Source organism: Cetorhinus maximus, chromosome 28 (genome assembly GCF_964194155.1).
Source record: "Cetorhinus maximus chromosome 28, sCetMax3.hap1.1, whole genome shotgun sequence".
Classification (NCBI taxonomy): Eukaryota; Metazoa; Chordata; class Chondrichthyes; order Lamniformes; family Cetorhinidae; genus Cetorhinus; species Cetorhinus maximus.
This window is the reverse complement of record NC_135906.1, coordinates 6131103-6152257: the sequence shown is the minus strand read 5'-3', so window position 1 is coordinate 6152257 and position 21155 is coordinate 6131103. Positions and strand designations below refer to the sequence as shown.

The 21155-nt window shown below is 44.2% G+C and overlaps 1 protein-coding gene across 2 annotated transcripts in view; it reads right to left on the bottom strand.

Annotated features, from left to right (window-relative positions):
* Positions 1-21155, bottom strand: part of map2k7 (mitogen-activated protein kinase kinase 7) — a 106409-nt gene that overhangs the window by 27294 nt on the left and 57960 nt on the right. For both annotated transcript variants that reach the window (XM_078531117.1, XM_078531118.1), the window contains 4 exons: positions 20396-20509; positions 18990-19109; positions 6345-6452; positions 4651-4830 (listed from right to left, as the gene is read on the bottom strand). In XM_078531117.1, the coding sequence (XP_078387243.1) occupies positions 4651-4830; positions 6345-6452; positions 18990-19109; positions 20396-20509 (522 nt within the window). The remainder of the gene's footprint in view (positions 1-4650; positions 4831-6344; positions 6453-18989; positions 19110-20395; positions 20510-21155) is intronic.

Below are 21155 nucleotides of genomic sequence, written 5' to 3'. Positions count from 1 at the left end.
TCCTGTTTGGTCCCTAAATGGCTCCATTCTTCCTATTACTACCCTTTTAATACCTAGAAGAGAAAAAAGTCTTCTATACATTTTAGCTGCTAGTCTCCTCTTAGACTCTCCTCTTTGCATACAAACAGGAGTAGGCTATTCAGGCTCTCAAGCCTAACAGCCTACACCTTGCCCCTCTTAATTCCTATTTTCACTTCCTCTCTGGAACTTTCTATATTCAGCCTGGTTCTCACGCTATTATCAACCTGACATCTGTCAAAAACACCCTATCTCTTTCAACACCCAGGGAGATCCAACTTTAGATGTTCTACCTTTCCATCGCGTGGGAATGTACATCAACAGTACCTGAACCATCTCCTTAAAGGCAGCCGTTACAGTTTTGCTGACTATTCCGTTCCCAGCCCACTGAAACTGTTGGTTAAGTATTTTTACTCTGGATTAATCCTAGCCCTTTTCCACAGCTAATCTAAATCTTATGATTTTATGATTACTGTTTCCTAAATGTACCCCCACTGACACTTGATCCACTTGACCCACCTCATTTCACAGAATCAGATCTAGCAATGCCTCTTTCCTTTGTTGTGTCAGAAACACTGATGTAGAAAATTCCCTCAAACACATTTCACAAACTCTTTTCCCTCTCCGCCCTTTACACTATTACTATCCAAGTCTATATTAGAGTAATTGAAGTCCCCCATTATCATTACTCTATTGTACTAGCATCTCTCCGCAACTTCCCTGCAAATTGGCTCCTCTATATCTTTCCCACTGATTGGCGATCTATAGAATACACCCAGTGGTGTAATGGTGCCTCTATTGTTTCTTAACTCTAAGCAAATAGATTATGTCCTTGACCCCTCCACAACATCCTCTCTCTCTCTCTAGCACTGTATATTCTCCTTAAACAATACTGCCAACTCTCCTTTCAATCCTCCCTTATTGTTCCAGAACACAGAAATATTTAGTACCCCGTTCTGCCTTTCACTGAGCAAGGTCTCTGTTATCATCACAACATCACATTCTAATGTGGCTGTCTATGCAAGCAGCTCACCAGCTTAATTACCACACTTTGTGCGTACATACATGCACTGTAAACCTAATTTAGACCTCATTATATTCCATCTTATTCTGGCATCACCTAATACCTTGCTATTTTTTCCTCTAGTGCTATTTGTCTCACCCAATATTTTGCGCACTTTATTACTCCTTTCTAAACGCTACATTGCGGTTTCTATCTCCCTGACAAATTGTTTAAAGCGTCTCCATCACCATGAGCAAACCCCTCCCCATCAAGGACTCTGGTCTCAACCCTTTGAAGTGCAACCTGTCCAGTGAGACAGCCAGGTGTTTCCCCTCGCCATACTGCAATATAGATAGATATCACCCCCTTCTCTGTTCCGTGAGATACACTGATATCCCGCCACTCTACACTGTGATTTACACCGAGATCCCACCCCTCTGTACTGAGAGATACACATATATCGCCCACTGCTCATTGTGAATAACACTGATGACCCCGCTCTCTGATCTGAGATACACAAATACCCTCGGCTCCACACTGTGATTTACACCAATATCCCCACCCCTCAGTTCTGTGACAAACACAGATATTCCCCGCTCTCCACACTGTGAATTACACAGATATCCCCCTCACTGCACTGTGAATTACACAGATATCCCCCTTCTCCGTACTGTGAATTACACAGATATCCCCCTTTTCCGTACTGTGAATTACACAGATATTCCCCTCTCCACACTGCGACATAGACAGGTATTGCCCCTCGAAGCACTGTGAATAACACAGATATCACAGAAACATAGAAACTAGGAGCAGGAGTAGGCCATTCGGCCCTTCGAGCCTGCTCCGCCATTCATTATGATCATGGCTGATCATCCAACTCAATAACCTGCTCCCGCTTTCTCCCTATATCCTTTGATCCCTTTCGCTCCAAGAGCTATATCTAACTCCTTCTTGAAAACATACAATGTTTTGGCCTGAACTACTTTCTGTAGTAGTGAATTCCACAGGCTCACCACTCTCTGGGTGAAGAAATTTCTCCTCATCTCTGTCCTAAATGGTCTACCCCGTATCCTCAGACTGTGACCCCTGGTTCTGGACTCCCCCACCATCGGGAACATCCTTCCTGCATCTACCCTGTCTAGTCCTGTTAGAATTTTATAGGTTTCTATGAGATCCCCCCTCATTCTTCTGAACTCCAGCGAATATAATCCTAACCGACTCAATCTCTCCTCATATGTCAGTCCCGCCATCCCAGGAATCAGTCTGGTAAACCTTCGCTGCACTCCCTCTATAGCAAGAACATCCTTCCTCAGATAAGGAGACCAAAACTGCACACAATATTCCAGGTGTGGTCTCACCGAGGCCCTGTATAATTGCAGCAAGACACCCCTGTTCCTGTACTCGAATCCTCTCGCTATGAAGGCCAACATACCATTTGTCTTCTTTACCGCCTGCTGCACCTGCATGCTTACCTTCAACAACTGGTGTATGAGGACACCCAGGTCTCCTTGCACATTCCCCTCTCTCAATTTATAGCCATTCAGATAATAATCTGCCTTCCTGTTTTTGCTACCAAACTGGATAACCTCTCATTTATCCACATTATACTGCATCTACCATGCATCTGCCCACTCACTCAGCTTGTCCAAATCACACTGAAGCATCTCTGCATCCTCCTCACATCTCACTCTCCCACCCAGCTTTGTGTCATCTGCAAATTTGGAGATATTACATTTAGCTCCCTCACAGAATCACAGTGCAGAAGAGGCCCTTCGGCCCATCGAATCTGCACCGACACATGAGAAACACCTGACCTACCTACCTAATCCCATTTACCAGCACTTGGCCCATAGCCTTAAATGTTATGACGTGCCAAGTGCTCATCCAGGTACTTGTTAAAGGATGTGAGGCAACCCGCCTCCACCACTTTCCCAGGCAGTGCATTCCAGACTGTCACCACCCTCTGGGTAAAAAAGTTTTTCCTCACATCCCCCCTAAACCTCCTGCCCCGCACCTTGAACTTATGTCCCCTTGTGACTGACCCTTCAACTAAGGGGAATAGCCGCTCCCAGTCCATGCCCTTCATAATCTTGTACACCTCGATCAGGTCGCCCCTCAGTCTTCTCTGTTCCAACAAAAACAACCCAAGTCTATCCAACCTCTCTTCATAACTGAAATATTTCATCCCAGGCAATATCCTGGTGAATCTCCTCTGCATCCCCTCCAGTGCAATCACATCCTTCCTATAATGTGGCGATCAGAACTGCACACAGTACTCCAGCTGTGGCCTCACCAAGGTTCTATACAACTCCAACATGACCTCCCTACTTTTGTAATCTATGCCTCGATTGATAAAGGCAAGTGTCCCATATGCCTTTTTCACCACCCCACTAACATGCCCCTCCGCCTTCAGAGATCTATGGATACACACGCCAAGGTCCCTTTGTTCCTCAGAGCTTCCTAGTCTCATCTAGATCATTAATATATATTGTGAATAGCTGGGGTCCCAGCACTGATCCCTGCGGTACCCCTATAGTCACTGCCTGCCATTCGGAAAAAGACCCATTTATTCCCACTCTTTGTTTCCTGTCTGCCAACCAGTTTTCTATCCACCTCAATACACTACCCCCAATCCCATGTGCGTTAATTTTACATGCTAATCTCTTATGTGGGACTTTGTCAAAAGCCTTCTGAAAGTCCAAATAAACCACATCCACTGTCTCCCCCCCTCATCAGCTCTGCTAGTTACAGCCTTGAAAAATTCCAGTAGATTTGTCAAGCATGATTTCCCTTTCGTAAATCCATGCTGACTCTGTCCGATTCTGCCACTGTTTTCCACGTGCTCAGCTATTAAATCTTTTATAATGGACTTGAATTTTCCCCACCACCGACATCAGGCTGACTGGTCTATAATTCCCTGTTTTCTCTCTACCTCCCTTTTTAAATAGTGGGGTTACATTAACTACCCTCCAATCTGTAGGAACTGTTCCAGAGTCTATAGAATCTCGAAAGATGACCACCAATGCATCCACTATTTCTAGGGCCACTTCCTTAAGTACTCTGGGATGTAGATTATCAGGCCCTGGGGATTTATCGGCCTTCAATCCCATTAATTTCTCCAACGCCATTTCCCTACTAATACTGATTTCTTTCAGTTCTCCCCTCTCACTAAACCCTGTGTTCCCCAACATTTCTGGTATGTTATTTGTGTCCTTCTTTGTGAAGACAGAACCAAAGTATGTATTTAGTTGGTCAGCCATTTCTTTGTTCTCCATTATAAATTCCCCTGTTTCAGACTGTAAGGGATCTACATTTGTCTTCATCAATCTTTTTCTCTTCACATCCCCCATCTTTGCACTGCGAATTACACAGATATCTCCCATCTCTGTTCTGAGATACAGATATTCCCCCTTCTCTGCACTGTGAATCACACAGATGTACTCCCTCTGCACTGTGAATTACAGATATCCCCCCTCACTACACTTGGAATTACACAGATATCCCCCCTCACTGCACTGTGAATTACACAGATATCCCCCCTCACTGCACTGTGAATCACACAGATATCCCCCCTCACTGCACTGTGAATTACACAGATATCTCTCGTCTCTGCACTGAAGGGCACTTACCGCCATGTATGCTGCACATCCAGCACTCCTCGTCTTCGCTTTCGAGTCCACCAGCCTCCCGCTGATCCCAAAATCACACAGTTTGATTTGACCCCGCTCGTCCAGTAGAATATTTGAGGGTTTGACATCTCTGTGAATTACACCATGCTTTTCCTTCAGGTAGAAGAGAGCTTTGACAATCTGTTTAAATTAAGTACAGGCATAGTACTAAATTGGGTTCACTTATTGACGTTGGCTAAGTAGAAACATCAATGCACTCAGCATCACCGCTGTTTATTCTTCCAGTGTTTTACTTTAACATAAGGAACAGGAACAGGGGTAAACCATTCGGCCCCATTCAATACAATCGTGCCTGATTATCTGCGTCAACTCCACTTTATTACCCACTTACCAAATCCCTTCATTCCCTGAGTGACCAAAACTGTGTCAATCTCACTCTTAAATGTACTCAATGATGGAGCATCCACAGCCCTCTGGATGGGGAATTCCAAAGATTCACTGCCATCTGAGTGAAGAAATCTCTCCTCATCTCAGTCTTGAATGATTGACCCACTATCCTGAGATTGTATTCTACCAAGTTGATTTCTGCTTCCTAGCCAAAACCTGAGCTCACAAACTGAGCACTCTGTACGCTGTATGAAGATAGACTGCTCTTTATTTCCAAATGGAAACCTGACATGAACTTGTGCTGCTGCTTGGCGTGACAGCAATTCCACACAGTCCTGAATCTGTGTCCTGGTGTCATCCTGGGGAAGGTGTTGAGCACGAACTAGACATTTCCCCCCAAAGCAACAGCAAGAGTAAAGGATCTGAACATTACTGAAATGATTACTGGAGTGTTACCCAGTCCCACAGCTGACAATAGCATTGTACTATAAACAGGAAACAGTAATAAAACAGATCAACATTGTTACAGTCCCACATCTGGCCGTAATATCAATGGGATGGTATTAGTCCTCAATAGCAGCATGAGTGTCCAAATCCCTCCTGTGCCACTGATATCAGAACAATTCTTGTTAGAATTCCTGACAAGTCCATGGTCCAGATACCTCATTCACGAGGTAACAGGTTCTCAGAGGTAGGATTGGGATTCCAAACCTGGTTGTTTTCTCTCTGCTCCTGTTGGTTTGGGGATTTTCCTAAAAATACTCAAGACGTTTCTTTAGTGCATGTAAACTCAGCATAGCTCGGTTAGTGGCTATCTCGCCTCGATGGGTTCTAGCCACCATATAAACTTATGCCCAAAATCTAAGATGTCACTGCAGTGCAGTACTGAGGGAGTGACATATAAAACTAAGGTGAAAGGTTGAGCCCAGGCCCTGTCTGCCTTCTCAGGTGGACATAGAGACCCCATGCACTATTTGGAGAGGGTGTTCAGTGACCAGGCAAATACTCCTTCCTCAAGCACCACAAAAAAATCATTCACTGTGTTTACTGGATCCTGACATGTACAAACTGACCATGCAATTCACCTCTGCATGATAACAGAGACTGCATTTCCAAACATTCAATTTTTCTTCAACTTGTGGTGAAGCACTTAAAGGTCAAAAGTACAGGTATGTGGTGTTGAAGCAGAAGGTCAGGCATGGTTTCATGAATGGCGGAGGGGGCTCCAAGGGCTAAATAGCCTGTTCCTGCTCCAGTTTCTTATGTTCTTAAGCAGCCGACTGCTTCCCTTCTCAAACCTTACTCACCGCGACAGTCATTTTGCCAAGAATTCTTTCCGGAATAGGCCCCTGAATCCGTTTCTTCAGCTTCTCAGCACAAGTGCCCATCAGTTCCATGGCAATGAACACGTCAGTCTGCATAATGAAGGATAGAAGTCTGGGTCACAACACAATATCTCAACACCCTTACATACTTAGGTTTTATCTTAAGTCAGTGTTATTTTTGAACACATGCAGTTGCAGCTTGTGCATTTCTGTTGGGGCTGTTTTTGGGGAGGGCGCCAGTTTGGACAGCAACAGCTATGGTAAGCATCCTCTCTCCCGTGTTTCACTTTCAAAAAAGAGTTTATAATATCTCATAAGTTCCCCCGTGGAGGCCTGTTGGCAATCCAATTACTGTAGAGAAAAGTGCCCCAATGCTCCCGTGACATGAGAAGCTACAACACCTGCTGCAGAGCAATTACAGCCCAACCTCCTCAATTCCTGTGACATTGTTAGATACATATAGAAAAAACCAGGAGCAAAGAGGATAGTGGCGGACAACTGAAGTCAGGCCGATATTTAGCACAGGAGATAGAATACGTCCAAGGTACAATATGGACCAGCTAACTTAACACTGGTGGCAGGAAAATAAGGTAATCCTTCAGGTGTTAATAGGAAAACACGTTGAAAACACAAATATGATAAAAGACTAGCCAGAACAGATTTCAAAAGGGAACATCACTCTTGAACAAACTTACTGAATCTTCGAAGAAGAAACAGAAAGAGTAGACAAGGGTAATGCAGTAGATGTAATGGGGGAGGCGATGGCGTAGTGGTATTGTCACTGGGCTGGTAATCCAGAGACCCAGGGTAAGGCTCTGGGGACCCAGGTTTTAATCCCACCACGGCCGATGGTGGAATTTGAATTCAATAAAAATTTGGAATTAAAAGTCTAATGATGGCCATGAAACCATTGTCGGTTGTTGTTAAAAACCCATCTGGTTCACTGATGTCCTTTAGAGAAGGAAACCTGTCGTCTTCACCCGGTCTGGCCTACATGTGACTCCAGACCCACAGCAATGTGGCTGACTCTTAAATGCTCTCTAAAATGGCCTAGCAAGCCACTCAGTTGCACCAAACCACTAAAAAGTCACAAAAAGGAATGAAACTGGACGGGCCGCCCAGCATTGACCTATGCACCCTGGAAATGGCAACAGCAAACCCACCCTGTCCAGCGTGCAAAGTCCTCCTTACTAACTTCTGGGGGCTTGTGCCAAAATTGGGAGAGCTGTCTCACACACTAGTGAAGCAGCAGCCTGACACAGTCATGCTCACGGAATCATACCTTACAGATCTTGTCCCAGCCACCACCATCACCATCCCTGGGTATGCCCTGTCCCACCAGCGGGACAGACAGCAGAGGTGGCGACACAGTGATATACAGTCGCGAGGAAGTTTCCTTGGGAGTCCTCAACATCGACTCCAGTCCCTATGAAGCCTCATGGCAACAGGTCAAACACAGGCAAGGAAACCCCCTGCTGATTACCACATAACGCACCCTTCAGCTGATGAATCAGTGCTCCTCCACTTGGAGGAAGCAATGGTGCAGAATTTACTCAATGTGGGGGACTTCAATGTCCATCACCAACAGTGACTCGGTAACACCACCACAGACCGAGCTGGCCGAGTCCTAAAGGACATAGCTGCTGGACTGGGTCTGCAGCAGGTGGTGAGGGAACCAACCAGAGGGAAAAACTTCCTCATCCTCACCAACCTGCCTGCCGCAGATGCATCTGTCCATGACAGTATTGGTTGGAGTGACCATCGCATAATCCTTGTGGAGACAAAGTCTCGTCTTCACATTGAGGGATACCCTCCATCATGCTGTGTGGTACTACCACTGTGCTAAATGGGATAGATTTTGAACAGGTCTAACAACTCAAGGCTGGGCATCACCATCAATGAATCCTTCATCTTCAACATCACGGAGTTACCGATGACCAGAAACTGAAGTGGGGGAAAACTCTCCATGGTTGGAATATCTTGGGCAAAGGAAAATGGTCGTGGTCTTTGGAGGCCAGTCACCTCAGTCCCAGGACATCAGTACAGGAGTGCCTCAGAACAGTGTCCTAGGCCCCACCATCTTCAGCTGCTTCATCAATGACCTTCCTTCCATCATAAGGTCAGAATTGGGGATGTTCACTGATGATTGCACAATGTTCAGCACCATTCGCGACTCCTCAGATACTGAAGCAGTTCATGCTCAAATGCATCAAGACCTGGACAATATCCAGGCTTATGCTGACAAGTGGCAAGTAACATTTGTGCCACACAAGTGTCAGGCAATGACCATCTCCAACAAGGGAGAATCTAATCATCGCTCCTTTACATTCAACAGCATTACCATTGCTGAGCCCTTATCTTCAACATCACAGGGTTACTGATGGCCAGAAACTGAATTGGACCAGCCATATAAATACTGGGGCTACAAGATTTGGCCAGAGGTTTGCAATTCTTTGGTAACTGACTTCTTGACTGTCCACCACCTACAAGGCACAAGTCAGGAGCGTGATGGAATAACCTCCACTTGTCTGGATGAGTGCAGCTCCAACAACACTCAAGAAGCTCAAAGCCATCCAGGATAAAGCAGCCTGCTTGATTAGCAACCCATCCACCACAATAAACATTCACTCGCTCCATTATCGCAGTAGCAGCAGTGTTTACCATCTACAACATGCACTGCAGCAACTCGCCAAAGCTTCTTTGACAGCACTTTCCAAACGCATGACCTCCACTACCTAGAAGGTCAAGGGCAGCGGATGCATGGGGCCACCCCCACCTGCAAGTTCCCTTCCAAGCCACACACCATCCTGACTTGGAACTGTATCACCATTCTTTCACTGTCATTGTGCCAAAAATCAGGAAATCCCCTTTCTAACAGCACTGTGGATGTACCTATTCCTCATGAACTGCAGTGGTTCAAGAAGCCACCCCACCACCACCACCTTGTCAAGGGCAAGCCGTGATGGGCAACAAATGGTGGCCTTGCCGGTGAGGCTCACATCCCTTGAAAGAATTTTTTAAAAGAGGCATTTAAAATCATGAAGGGGTTTGATTGGTTGGATTTAGAGAAGATGCTTGCATTTGTAGGGAAACCAAAATTATGAATCATAAAGTATTATATTAACCAAGAAATCCAATATGGAATTCAGGAGAAACTTCTCTACTCAGAGAGAGTGGTTAGAATACGGAACTCACCATTACAAGGAGTTGCTGATGCATTTAAGGGAAAGCTATTAAACACTTAAGGAAGCAGGCTGTAGAGGGTAATGCTGAGAGAAAAGAAAGACTTGCATTTAAATAGCATCTTTCATGATCGCCAGATGTCTCAAGCATTTTACAGCCAATGAAGTGCCTTCTGAAATTGTTGCGATATAATAATGAGCTGTGATTTGTTTTTTGCCATGTTGACTGAGGGAGAAATATTGGTCAGGACATTGAGCCCTTGCTCTTCTTTGAAACAGTGTCATGGGATCTTTTACATCCACTTGAGTGTGCAGAGAGGGCCTCAGTTTAGTGTCTCATTTCAAAGTCAGCACCTCCGATAGTGCAGCAGCCCTCAGTACTGCACTGGAATGTCAGCCTAGATAGTTGCATTCAAGTCCTGGAGTGGGGTTTGAAACCACAACCTTCCACCCTAGAGGCAAGAGTGCTACCAACTGAGCCACAGCTGACAGATGACTAGATAGGGGGGTGGATGAGGCATTTGTGGAGCATATTCACTGACATGGACGAGTTGGGTAAATGGTTTGGTTTCTATGCTGTAAGTCATGTAATTACCCAGGTAAAATTTAGAAAACGAACTCTCTCTCTCCATGACTATAAATCTGCACATTTCCATCATTAAAATCTTTGCCTCGCTCTCTGTCCCTCCTTTTTCAGGTTGGTATCTCCGTACATGGGTTTGTCTATGGCTCCCGTTTCATTTTGTATACATTTCTCCTGTTAGTATTTCTTCTCTAAGTATTCCACTTACTTTCAACATGCTTCTCGTGCACTCTACCCGTCTCTGTCTTTCAGTGTCCATTGAGTGTTCTTCCTCTGTGTGTGTGTGTGTGCCTGGCACCCTGCATGTCCCTCCATTTGCTGTGTGTGTGTGTGTGTGTGCGTGTGCCTGGCACCCTGCATGTCCCTCCATTTGCTGTGTGTGTGTGTGTGTGTGTGTGCGTGTGCCTGGCACCCTGCATGTCCCTCCATTTGCTCTGTGTGTGTGTGTGTGTGTGTGTGTGTGTGCCTGGCACCCTGCATGTCCCTCCATTTGCTCTGTGTGTGTGTGTGTGTGTGTGTGTGTGTGCGTGTGCCTGGCACCCTGCATGTCCCTCCATTTGTTTTCTGTGTGTGTGTGTGCGTGTGTGCGTGTGCCTGGCACCCTGCATGTCCCTCTATTTCTTTCCTTATTTGTCTCTCTCAGTGTCTCATACACTTTCCCTTTCACTTTCTCAGGCAGACAGGCAGACTTGAGGCTCCAAATCTGGGAAAATATTCTATCCTCTCCCAAGGAGCAGGGAGATGTGTTACGTGCTTGCCTTTATGTGAGGGATTGGGTTTATTTTGGTGGGAGTAGAAGTTTGCAATTGAGTTAGATACAGACACATGGCAGATAAAATTTAATACAGGAATATTTGATGTGCTGCATTTTGGTAGGAAGCAAGAGGGGAAGCAATATGAACTAAATGGTACAACTTTAAAAAGGGTCACCTGGCAGTACAGAACTAGAGCATTGCTGAAAAGAGAGACATGAAGTTTTTCATCTTGTACTCATCAGAACAGACGTGTGCAAGATGAAAAGCTTTGACAGCATGTCTTCATTTTTCACTAATAAACAATTTTAAAAAGAGGTGCAGGAATAGAGATTCCTGGAGCTGTACGCACGCAAATCTTTGTAAGTGACAGGATGCTTTGAGAAAGCTTTTAAAAATGCATTTATATTTAGCTTGGATCTTTGACTTTAGAAATAGAGACTGCTATGAAATCATTGACCTTTGTGTCCCTGGATGCTAAATTAGCAGTCTGTGGAGATTGTAACAAACAAGGTACAGGATGTTCCAATGCTTGTTATATTGGTTCCCGCCTAGTAACAAGGGTGGGACCATCTGGGAATGCTTTGATAGGTCCCCAGATCTGTTAAAGGTTCAGTCAACAACTCTTCTTGAGGCAGAGAGTTTGAGGCAATCTGCCAGCTAAGTGTCACAAAGACAAAAGGGACAGAAACAGGTCCCAGTTAAGCTAAAGAAAGGGTTGCCCAGAACAAACTTTGAGTAAAGAGGGCTATTGGGGCAAAGGTGACCCTTTAGAGCAGTGGTGTTCTGCTTGGCATGGCCACAGATCTGAAAGTGGGCTTGTAAGCAAATGGGTGTACCCTGGAATCCAGGGAGAAGGAATCTCAGAAGGCGAGATGGAAACCCTGTGAGGTGGGCCATTGTTAAAGATGTCTGAGTGGCAGCAACCTTAGGAGAGGATTCCAAAGAGAGATTTTTAAAGGTGAAGCTAGGAATTCCTCGTGAGTCAACGTTTCAATGAGATTCTTTGACTTGGTGATTCTGGGTGGGTTCGTGAGAAATCTATGGACTCTGCCTTGGTTGCATCTGTCATTTACTCTATAGCATGGTGTGTTCGACCATAGTTCATCTGTCAATTCACATGTACCTCATACTTCCCCTGAATGTTAGAGTATAAGATACATATTGTATGTTGTTTCATCTTTCTAAACTTGTATGGTAAAGTTTGTTACTCTTTGCTCAAAACTAGTGGAATCTCTTGTGGCATTATTCTAAAAGCAGATGTCTTGAATCTCAACCTTTATCTACTTTAAACAGGATGTTATTGGTCCCTAACCGGATCTTTCCCCATGTCCCGGGTCTGGCCAAGGATTGTAACAAGACATATAGCACAAAAACAAGGAAGTGATGCTAAATCTTTAAAAATCACTAGGCCCCAGCTGAAGTATTGTATCCAATTTAGAGACCACACTTTAGGAAAGTGGGCCTAAGACAGAGATGAGGAGGAATTTCTTCTCTCAGAGGGTGGTGAATCTGTGGGATTCCTTACCGCAGGAGGCTATAGAGGCTGGGTTGTTAAGTATATTCAAGGCTGAGATGGACAGATTTTTAATCAGCAAGGCAATTAAGGGTTATGGGGAAAAGGCAGGAAAATAGAATTGAGGATGATCAGATCAGCAATGATCTCATTGAATGGCGGAGCAGACTCAATGTGCTGAATGGTCTACTTCTGCTCCTACATCTCATAGGCTTACAGAAAGTGCAGATTTATTGGAATGATGCCAGTGATCTGGAACTTCAGTTTTGTGGTGAGGCTAGAAAAGTTGGGGTGGCTCAATTTAGAGCCAAGAAGATTAAGGGGAGCCTCAATAAAGGTGTTAAGATCATGAAAGGTTTGGATACAGTAAATAAGGAGAAACTGGTTCCACTGGCAGCTGGGTCAGTAACCGATGACACAGATTGAAGGCGAATGGCAAAAGTGCGAGAGGCGAGATGAGAAGATAAATCTGGATTACAGTGTTTGAAAGGCTGGTGGAAGCAGAAACAATGAAACTTTCAAAAGGAAATTGGATATAAACATTAACTGGAAGAGTTTTCAAAATTATGGGGAAAGGGCAAAGAAGCAGCATACGAACATACGAATTAAAAGCAGGAGTAGGCCACTTGGCCCCTCAAGACTGCTCCACTATTCAACAAGATCATGGCTGATATGAATGTAACCTCAACCGCACATTACTGCCTACCCTGATAACCTTTCATCCCCTTGTTAATCAAGACTCTATCTAGCTCTGCTTTAAAAATGTTCAAAGACTTTGCTTCCACCACCTTTTGAGCAAGAGAGCTCCAAAGACTCACAACCTTCAGAGAAAAAAATTCTCATCTTGGTCTTAAATGAGTGACCCCTTGTTTTTAAATAGAGACCCCTAGTTCTAGATTCTCCCATAAGAAGAAACATCCTCTCCACATCCACCCTGTCAAGACCCCTCAGGATCTTAAAGGTTTCAATTAAGTCGCTTCTTACCCTTCTAAACTCCAGTAGATACAAGCAAACCTCTCCAGATTTTCCTCATAAGACACCCACCCATTCCTGGTATTAGTCTAGTAAACCTTCTCTGAACTGCTTCTAACACATTTACATCTTTCTTTAAATGAGACCAGTACTGTACACAATGCTCCAGATGTGGTCTTACCAATGCTCTGTACAACTGAAGCATAACCTCCCTACTTCTGTAATCAATTCCTCTCACAATAAACAATACCATTCTATTAGCTTTCCTAATTCCCTGCTGTACCTGCACACTAACCTTCTGTGATTCATGCACTAGGACACCCAGATCCCTTTAATCTCAGAGCTCTGCAATCTCTCACCATTTAGATAATCTTTTTTATTCTTCCTGCCAAAATGAATGATTTCACATTTGCCCACATTATACTCCATTTGCCAGATCTTTGCCCACTCACTTAACCTATGTCACTTTGTAGCATCTTACCTCCTCTTCACAATTTACTTTCCTACCTATCTTTGTGTCGTCAGCAAATTTAGCAACCATTCCTTCGGTCCCTTCTTCCAAGTCATTTTTTATAAATTGTAAAAAGTTGAGGCCCCAGCATTGATCCCTGTGGCACACCACTCATCACATCCTGCCAACCAGAAAAAGACCCATTAATGCCAACTCTCTGCTTCCTATTAACTAGCCAATCTTCTATCCATGCCAATATGTTACCCCCTACACCACCAGCTTTTATTTTCTGCAATAACCTTTGATATGGCACTTTATGAAATTCCTTCTGGAAATCTAAGTACAGCACATCCACCGGTTCTCCTTTATCCACAGCATATGTGACTCCTTCAAAGAACTTCCAATAAATTGGTTAAACATGATTTTCCTTTCACAAAACCATGTTGACTCTGCCTGATTGCCTTGAATTTTTTCTAAGTGCCCTGCAATAACATCTTTAATAATAGCTTCTAACATTTTCCCTAAGACAGATGTTAAGCTAACTGGCCTATAGTTTCCTGCTTTCTGTGCCCATTTTTGAATAAAGGAGATATATTTGCTATTTTCCAATCTAATAGAACATTCCCCAAATCTAGGGAATTTTGAAAAATTATCTCATAGCATCAACTATCTCACTAGCCACTTCTTTATAGACCGGAGGGTGAAGTCCATCTGGACCTGGGGATTTGTCAGCCCGCAGCCCAAACAATTTTCTCAACACCACTTCCCCGGTGATTGTAATTTTCCCGAGTTCATCCCTCCCTACCATTTCCTGACTTACAGCTATTTCCGGGATGTTACTTGTGTCCTCTTAGTGAAGACCGAAGCAAAATACCTGTTTAATTCATCCACCATCCATTATTTTCCATTAGCAATTCCTCAGACGCACTTTCCAAAGGACCAATGCTCGCTTTGTTAAATCTTTTCTTATTTAAATATCTATAGAAACTCTTACTATCTGTCTTTATGTTACTAGCTAGCTTTCTCTCATACTCTAATCTTTCCCTCCTTATTAAACTTTGTCATTCTTTGCTGTTCTTTATATTCTTTCCAATCTTCTGACCTGCCACCTGTCTTTGCGTAATTATATGCTTTTTCTTTAAGTTTGATACTGTCTTTAACTTTTTTAGTTAACCACGGATGGTGGGCCCTCCCCTTGGAATTTTTCTTTCTCACTGGAATGTATATATTCTGTGTATTCTGAAATATCCCTTTAAATGTCTGGCATTGAACCTCTATTGACATATCCCATAACCTCATTTGCCAGTTCACTTTAGCTAGCTCTGCTTTCATGCTCTCAGAATTGTCCTTATTTAAGTTTAAAATACTAGTCTTGGACACATTCCTTTCTCCCTCCAAATGAATGTAAAATTCAATCATATTACTGCTACCTAGGGGTGCCTTCACTAGGAGGTTATCAATTAATCCTATCTCAATACCAGGTCTAGTATAGCCTGTTCTCTGGTTGGCTCCAGAACGTGCTGTTCTAAGAAACTATCCCGAAAACATTCTATGAACTCATCTTCGCTACCTTTGCCCATCTAATTTCTCCAGTCTATATGTAAATTAAAATCCCCCATGATTATTGCTGTACCTTTCTGGCAAGCTCCCATTATCTTTTCTTTTATACTCTGTCCTACTGTGTAGTTACAGTTAGGGGGCCTGTACACCACTCCCATAAGTGACTTCTTGCCTTTATTATTCCTCATCTCAACCCAAACCGCTTCTATATCCTGGTTTCCTGAACTTAAATCATCCCTCTCTAATGTGATCCCATCATTAATTAACAGTGCCACCCCTCCACCTTTTCCTAACTTCCTTTTCTTCCTAAATGACACGTACCTTTCAATATTCAGGTCCCAATCTTACGTCATCCTGTAGCCATGTCTCTGTAATGGCTATGAGATCGCACTTGTTTATTTCTGTTTGCGCTATCAGTTCATCTGTTTTGTTTCGAATGCTATGTACATTTTGATACAGAGTATTTACTTATGTCCTTGTATTATTTTTGTAGTGTCTAGCCTTTATTTGCTGATTTACTCTTAGATTTGTACTCTCTGTCCCTTCCTGTCACAGTCTGTTTATCATTTCCCACATTAATACCTTTCTCTCTTGCCTTGTCTTTACTCTTCGGTTTACCACATCTTCCCAAATTTGATCCCTTGTCCCCACTATTCGGTTTAAAACCTTCTCTACTTCCCTAGTTAGGCGGCTCACGAGGACACCAGCCCCAGCACAGTTCAGATGTAGACCGTCCCAATGGTACAGATCCCACTTTCCCCAATACTGGTGCCAGTGCCCCACAAACTGGAACCTACTTCTCCCATGACAATCTTTGAGACACGCATTCATTTCTCTAATCTTATTTGTCCTATGCCAATTTGCAAGTGGCTCGGGTAATAATCCAGAAATTATTACCTTTGAGGTTCTGCTTCTTAATTTGGTGCCAAGTTCGTCATACTGAATATGCAGAACCTCCTTCCTCATCCCGCCTATGTCGTTGGTATCTACATGGACCACGATCACTCTAGAGAGACCACTTGCTGAGTATGTGTCACGTTGCTGTGCAGAGGACATCAGCATCTTAAATTTTACTACTTCGGTACACTTCCAAGATGGAGAATGCAGAATCATAGCATCACACAGCACAGGAGGCCATTTGTTCCAACATGCCTGTGAAGACTTGGAGTTTGGTGAGAGGGGGGTTCGATGAAGGGGGGGATGGAGTTGTTCGTTTCCTCTTTTATCTTTCTCACCCCATAGAAGTTGGTTCTTGTTCTACTACAGGGAAAGTAGTCTCCCACCACAAGTTCCTCTCCGGCCCTGAGCAGATTTCCCAAACCCTAGCACTGGGCAGGCAACAAAGCCATCTGCACTCTCGCTCTTTGCTACAGAGAACAGTGTCAATCCCCCTTACTACACTGTCCCCTACTCCCACTACATTCCTTTTTGCTCCCCCCACTTGAATGGCTTCCTGTACCACAGTGTCATGGTCAGTTTGTTCATCCACCCTGCAGCCCCTGCTCTCACCCAAACAAGCTGAGAAAACCTCAAACTTGTCGGACAATTGCAGAGGCTCACACTCCTGAACTCCTGCCCTCTGGTCCCCTTATCTGCCTCACACTCGCAGTCACACCCTCCTGTCCCTGGCCACTGACCAAATCAGAAGACCCTAGCCTAAGCGGTGCGACTGCTTCCTGGTATAAAGCATCCAGGTAACTTTCCCCCTCCCTGATGTGCCGCAGTGTCTGCAGCTCAGCCTCCAGCTCAGTGACTCTGAGCTGAAGCTCCTCAAGCTGCAAACACTTACTGCAGACGTGTTTGACCTGGATCACAATGTTATCCAGGAGCTCCCACATGCAACAGCCATGATATATCACCTTTCCTGCCATCCTTAATGTATTTTAAATAATTACTTAATTATATTAATCTCTTATTTGTGTTGCTTTCTTATATATTTTATTAACTTTACCACCAAATTGCGTACTATTTTAAACCTTAGGAATAGAATAGAACTAACTCACTTATCAGATACTCACCAAACAGCTAGCTCCTTTCTCTGTAGTAGAGCAAGAACCAATTTCTATGGGGTGAGAAAGATAGAAAGAGGAAGCGAACAACTCCTTCTCAAATACACTGCACGGGGGTTGATTACCATGTATGCTTGTTTTCAACATGACATATTCATGACAGATAATTAGAAAAATGCCATTTAATTAACAAAATCATACCTTCTATGTTTAAAATTTGCTGATCTCGAAGGTGCAGATTGGATTCCAAACCATCCGACCTATTGATGATACTTAGAAGGTTTCCATGCTGCTGCTGGCCTCCTCTTGGTCTATTGTACCATATGCCACATCCAGCGTGGGTGATGGGCAGGCAACTGACCCCCAGTTGAGCTCTAGTACACCAGTGAGCATGGCCTTAGATGACCCAAGCCTTCCAATTTCCCCACCCAAGCAGAAGGAGGGCCCGACTGAGCTCTTCAGCTTCCCCCGGGATGTAAAACAGAGTGGAATAAATTTGCTGTGGGAGGTTTACAAGCATTGGCCCATGTGTACTCCCCCTTCCTGGTCATTTTTAAAAAATTCATTCATGGGACGTGGGCATCGCTGGCTAGGGCAGCATTTATTGCCCATCCCTAACTGTCCTTGAGAAGGTGGTGGTGAACTGCCTTCTTTAACCGCTGCAGTTATATGTTGTAGGTACACCCATAGTGTGTTAGGAAGGGAGTTCCAGGATTTTGACCCAGTGACAGTGAAGAAACAGCGATGTATTTTCAAGTCAGGATGGCGAGTGGCTTGGAGGGGAACTTCCAGGTGGTGGTGTTCCCAGGCGTCTGCTCCCCTTGTCCTTCTAGATGGTAGCAGTCGTGGGTTTGGAAGGTGCTGTCTAAGGAGCCTTGGTGGGTTCCTGCAGTGCATCTTGTAGATGGAACACACTGCTGCTACTGTGCATCAGTGGTGGAGGGAGTGAATGTTTGTGGATGGGGTGCCAATCAAGTGGGCTGCTTTGTCCTGGATGGTGTTAAGCTTCTTGAATGTTGCGGGAGCTGCACTCATCCAGGCAAATGGAGAGTATTCCATCACACTCCTGACTTATGTCTTGTAGATGGTGGACAGGCTTTGGGGAGTCAGGAGGTGAGTTACTCGCCGCAGGATTCCTAGCTTCTGACCTGCTCTTGTAGCCACAATGTTTATATGGCTGGTCCAGTTCAGTTTCCGGTCAATGGTAACCCCCCCCCCCAGGAAGTTGATAGTGGGAGATTCAGCGATGGTAATGCCATTGAATGTGAAGGGGCGATGGTTAGATTCTCTCTTGTTGGAGATGGTCATTGCCTGGCACTTGTGTGGCACGAATGTTACTTGCCACTTGTCAGCCCAAGCCTGGATATTGTCCAGGTCTTGCTGTATTTGGACATGGACTGCTTCAGTATCTGAGGAGATACGAATGGTGCTGAACATGCGCAATCATCAGCGAACATCCCACTTCTGAACTTATGAAAGAAGAAGGTCATTGATGAAGCAGCTGTAGATGGTTGGGCTTAGGACACCACCCTGAGCAACTCGTGCAGTCATAGTGCTGGGAATTATAATATAATGAGAAAGATGAGCTGAGAATATACTTACATTGGTGATGAAGGTCCCGTAACACTGCACAATGTAAGGACAGTCATGACTTTTCAGTACCACATCCAGGTCCATGAGGATCCGTTTGTTCTCTTCCTTGTTACCTGAGCGACGCATTTGCTAAAAATAAAACAAAAACATCAAACACCAAGAGTATGTGCTTTTCACGTTCCTGCTCTACACCAAACTAAACCAGAACCACCAGAACAGAATGGAAGAACACCCAGCATGCCTTCAGTGTAATCCAGGCGTGATACTGCGTCATACTTCATCAGAGGTGCGAGTAATTTAAAAACTATAAAAAGTTAGCCCACTAGAGTACAGCTTTCTTTAAATTATCTGAAGCATGGTAATAAAAACCCGTTTCCTTGTAAAAGTTCATGGTATGTATGCAAACTGTGCTGGTTCTATATCAGCTAGCTGTACACTGATCATGCATACCCTGTTCAAACTGTACACATTCGCCAGCTCTCGGGATGAAGTTAGTGTCACACTCAGTCTCTTTCACTATGAACAGACAGCACTTTGTAAACTGAAATGACTTTCTGATCAGCTCCTCAGTTTTAACATTACCATCGCATAATATTGTTCCTTACAGAACAGTATTTGACCCTTTGTTAACGTGCACCCTACAATGTTGTAACAAGGCAGATTTAAATGATAACACCTCCCCCACTCCCCCACAGTGAGACCTGTCTCCATCAGCACTTCCAACCAAATGTGATACAGCCCAAAATACTCTCCCCAGGTAACAAATTGTGGAGGAGACTCACTGACCTTTTTTTAAGGCAGTAAGCTGTGATGATTTGAAACGCACTGTCTAAAAGGGCAGGGAAGCAGATTCAACAGTAACATTCAAAAGAAGAGTAGATAAATACTTGAAAGTTAAAAATTACAGGGCTACGAGGGAAATGCAGGGGACTGGGATTAACTGAATGCCTCTACCAAACTGCTAGCACAGGGACGATGGGCAGAATGGTCTCCTTCTGTGTTATGCCATTGTGATACCGTAACATGGAGCGATGAGCTAGGGCACACTATAGTCAACAAATCTTTACTCTTCCGTGATGCTTGTAAGCCATTCTTTCAAATTGCCCCTCTGACGATTGGTACGGACCAGCTTTTCCACCAGAGTGCGATATAGCCCAAAATAGGCTCTCCTAGATAGCCCAGTGCAGGGTATGCCATGATTTTCAGGAGATACATAACAACATTCTCACACAGCCATCCATAAACAACAAGCCTTGTTACAACACCATTCTTCCTTTGAAAACAATCTTTTGAAAAAATGTCACGCTAAAATGTTTTCTTCAATCCCAGCAGTAACATCAGGCCAGACTAAACACAGACCCACATTTTGAATGTATCCTGCTCTCCTTTAATCTGTCTGGCTGTGCCTTACTTACCTTTACTGCTATTATGTGCCCCGATTTCTTGAACCTCATTTTCCAGACCTGCCCACATGTGCCGCTGCCAATCTCGCCCAGGTTTTCCAGGTCACTGATTTCAGCCTGATATCTCTGGCACAAAGACACAAAGCAGAAGTAGCCATACAATAATTATCATAAACAGTACCTACAATATCCCATCACCAGATTAGAAATGTGTCACATGTCATTACACTGCTCCACAGAGTTCAAGTACACAAATATACAATGTGGAGTTACCATGAGGGTAGATCACTGATGTCCCAGGATTCAAACCTCTCTATCAAAGTGCATTAACTGGGGATATTTGTATTTGGAAAGGAAAACTTTCCATTTTCACCTCTCAGCATTGGCATGTTTTTAACTTAATCCTTCAGAGGATGTGGGTGTCGCTGGCAAGGCCAACATTTGTTGCCCAACTCTAATTGCCCTTGAACTGAGTGGCTTGCCACACCATTTCAGAAGGCAGTTAAGGGTCAACCACATTGCTGTGGGTCTGGAGTCACATGTAGGCCAGACCAGGTAAGGATGGCAGATTTCCTTCCCTAAAGGACATTAGTGAACCAGATGGGTTTTTACGACAATTGACAATGGTCTCACAGTCAACATTACTGAGAATAGCTTTTCAATTTCGGATTATTAATTGAATTTAAATTCCACCAGCTGCCGTGGTGGGATTTAAACCCATGTCCCCAGAGCATTAACCTGGGCCTCTGGGTTACAAATCTAGTGAGATTAC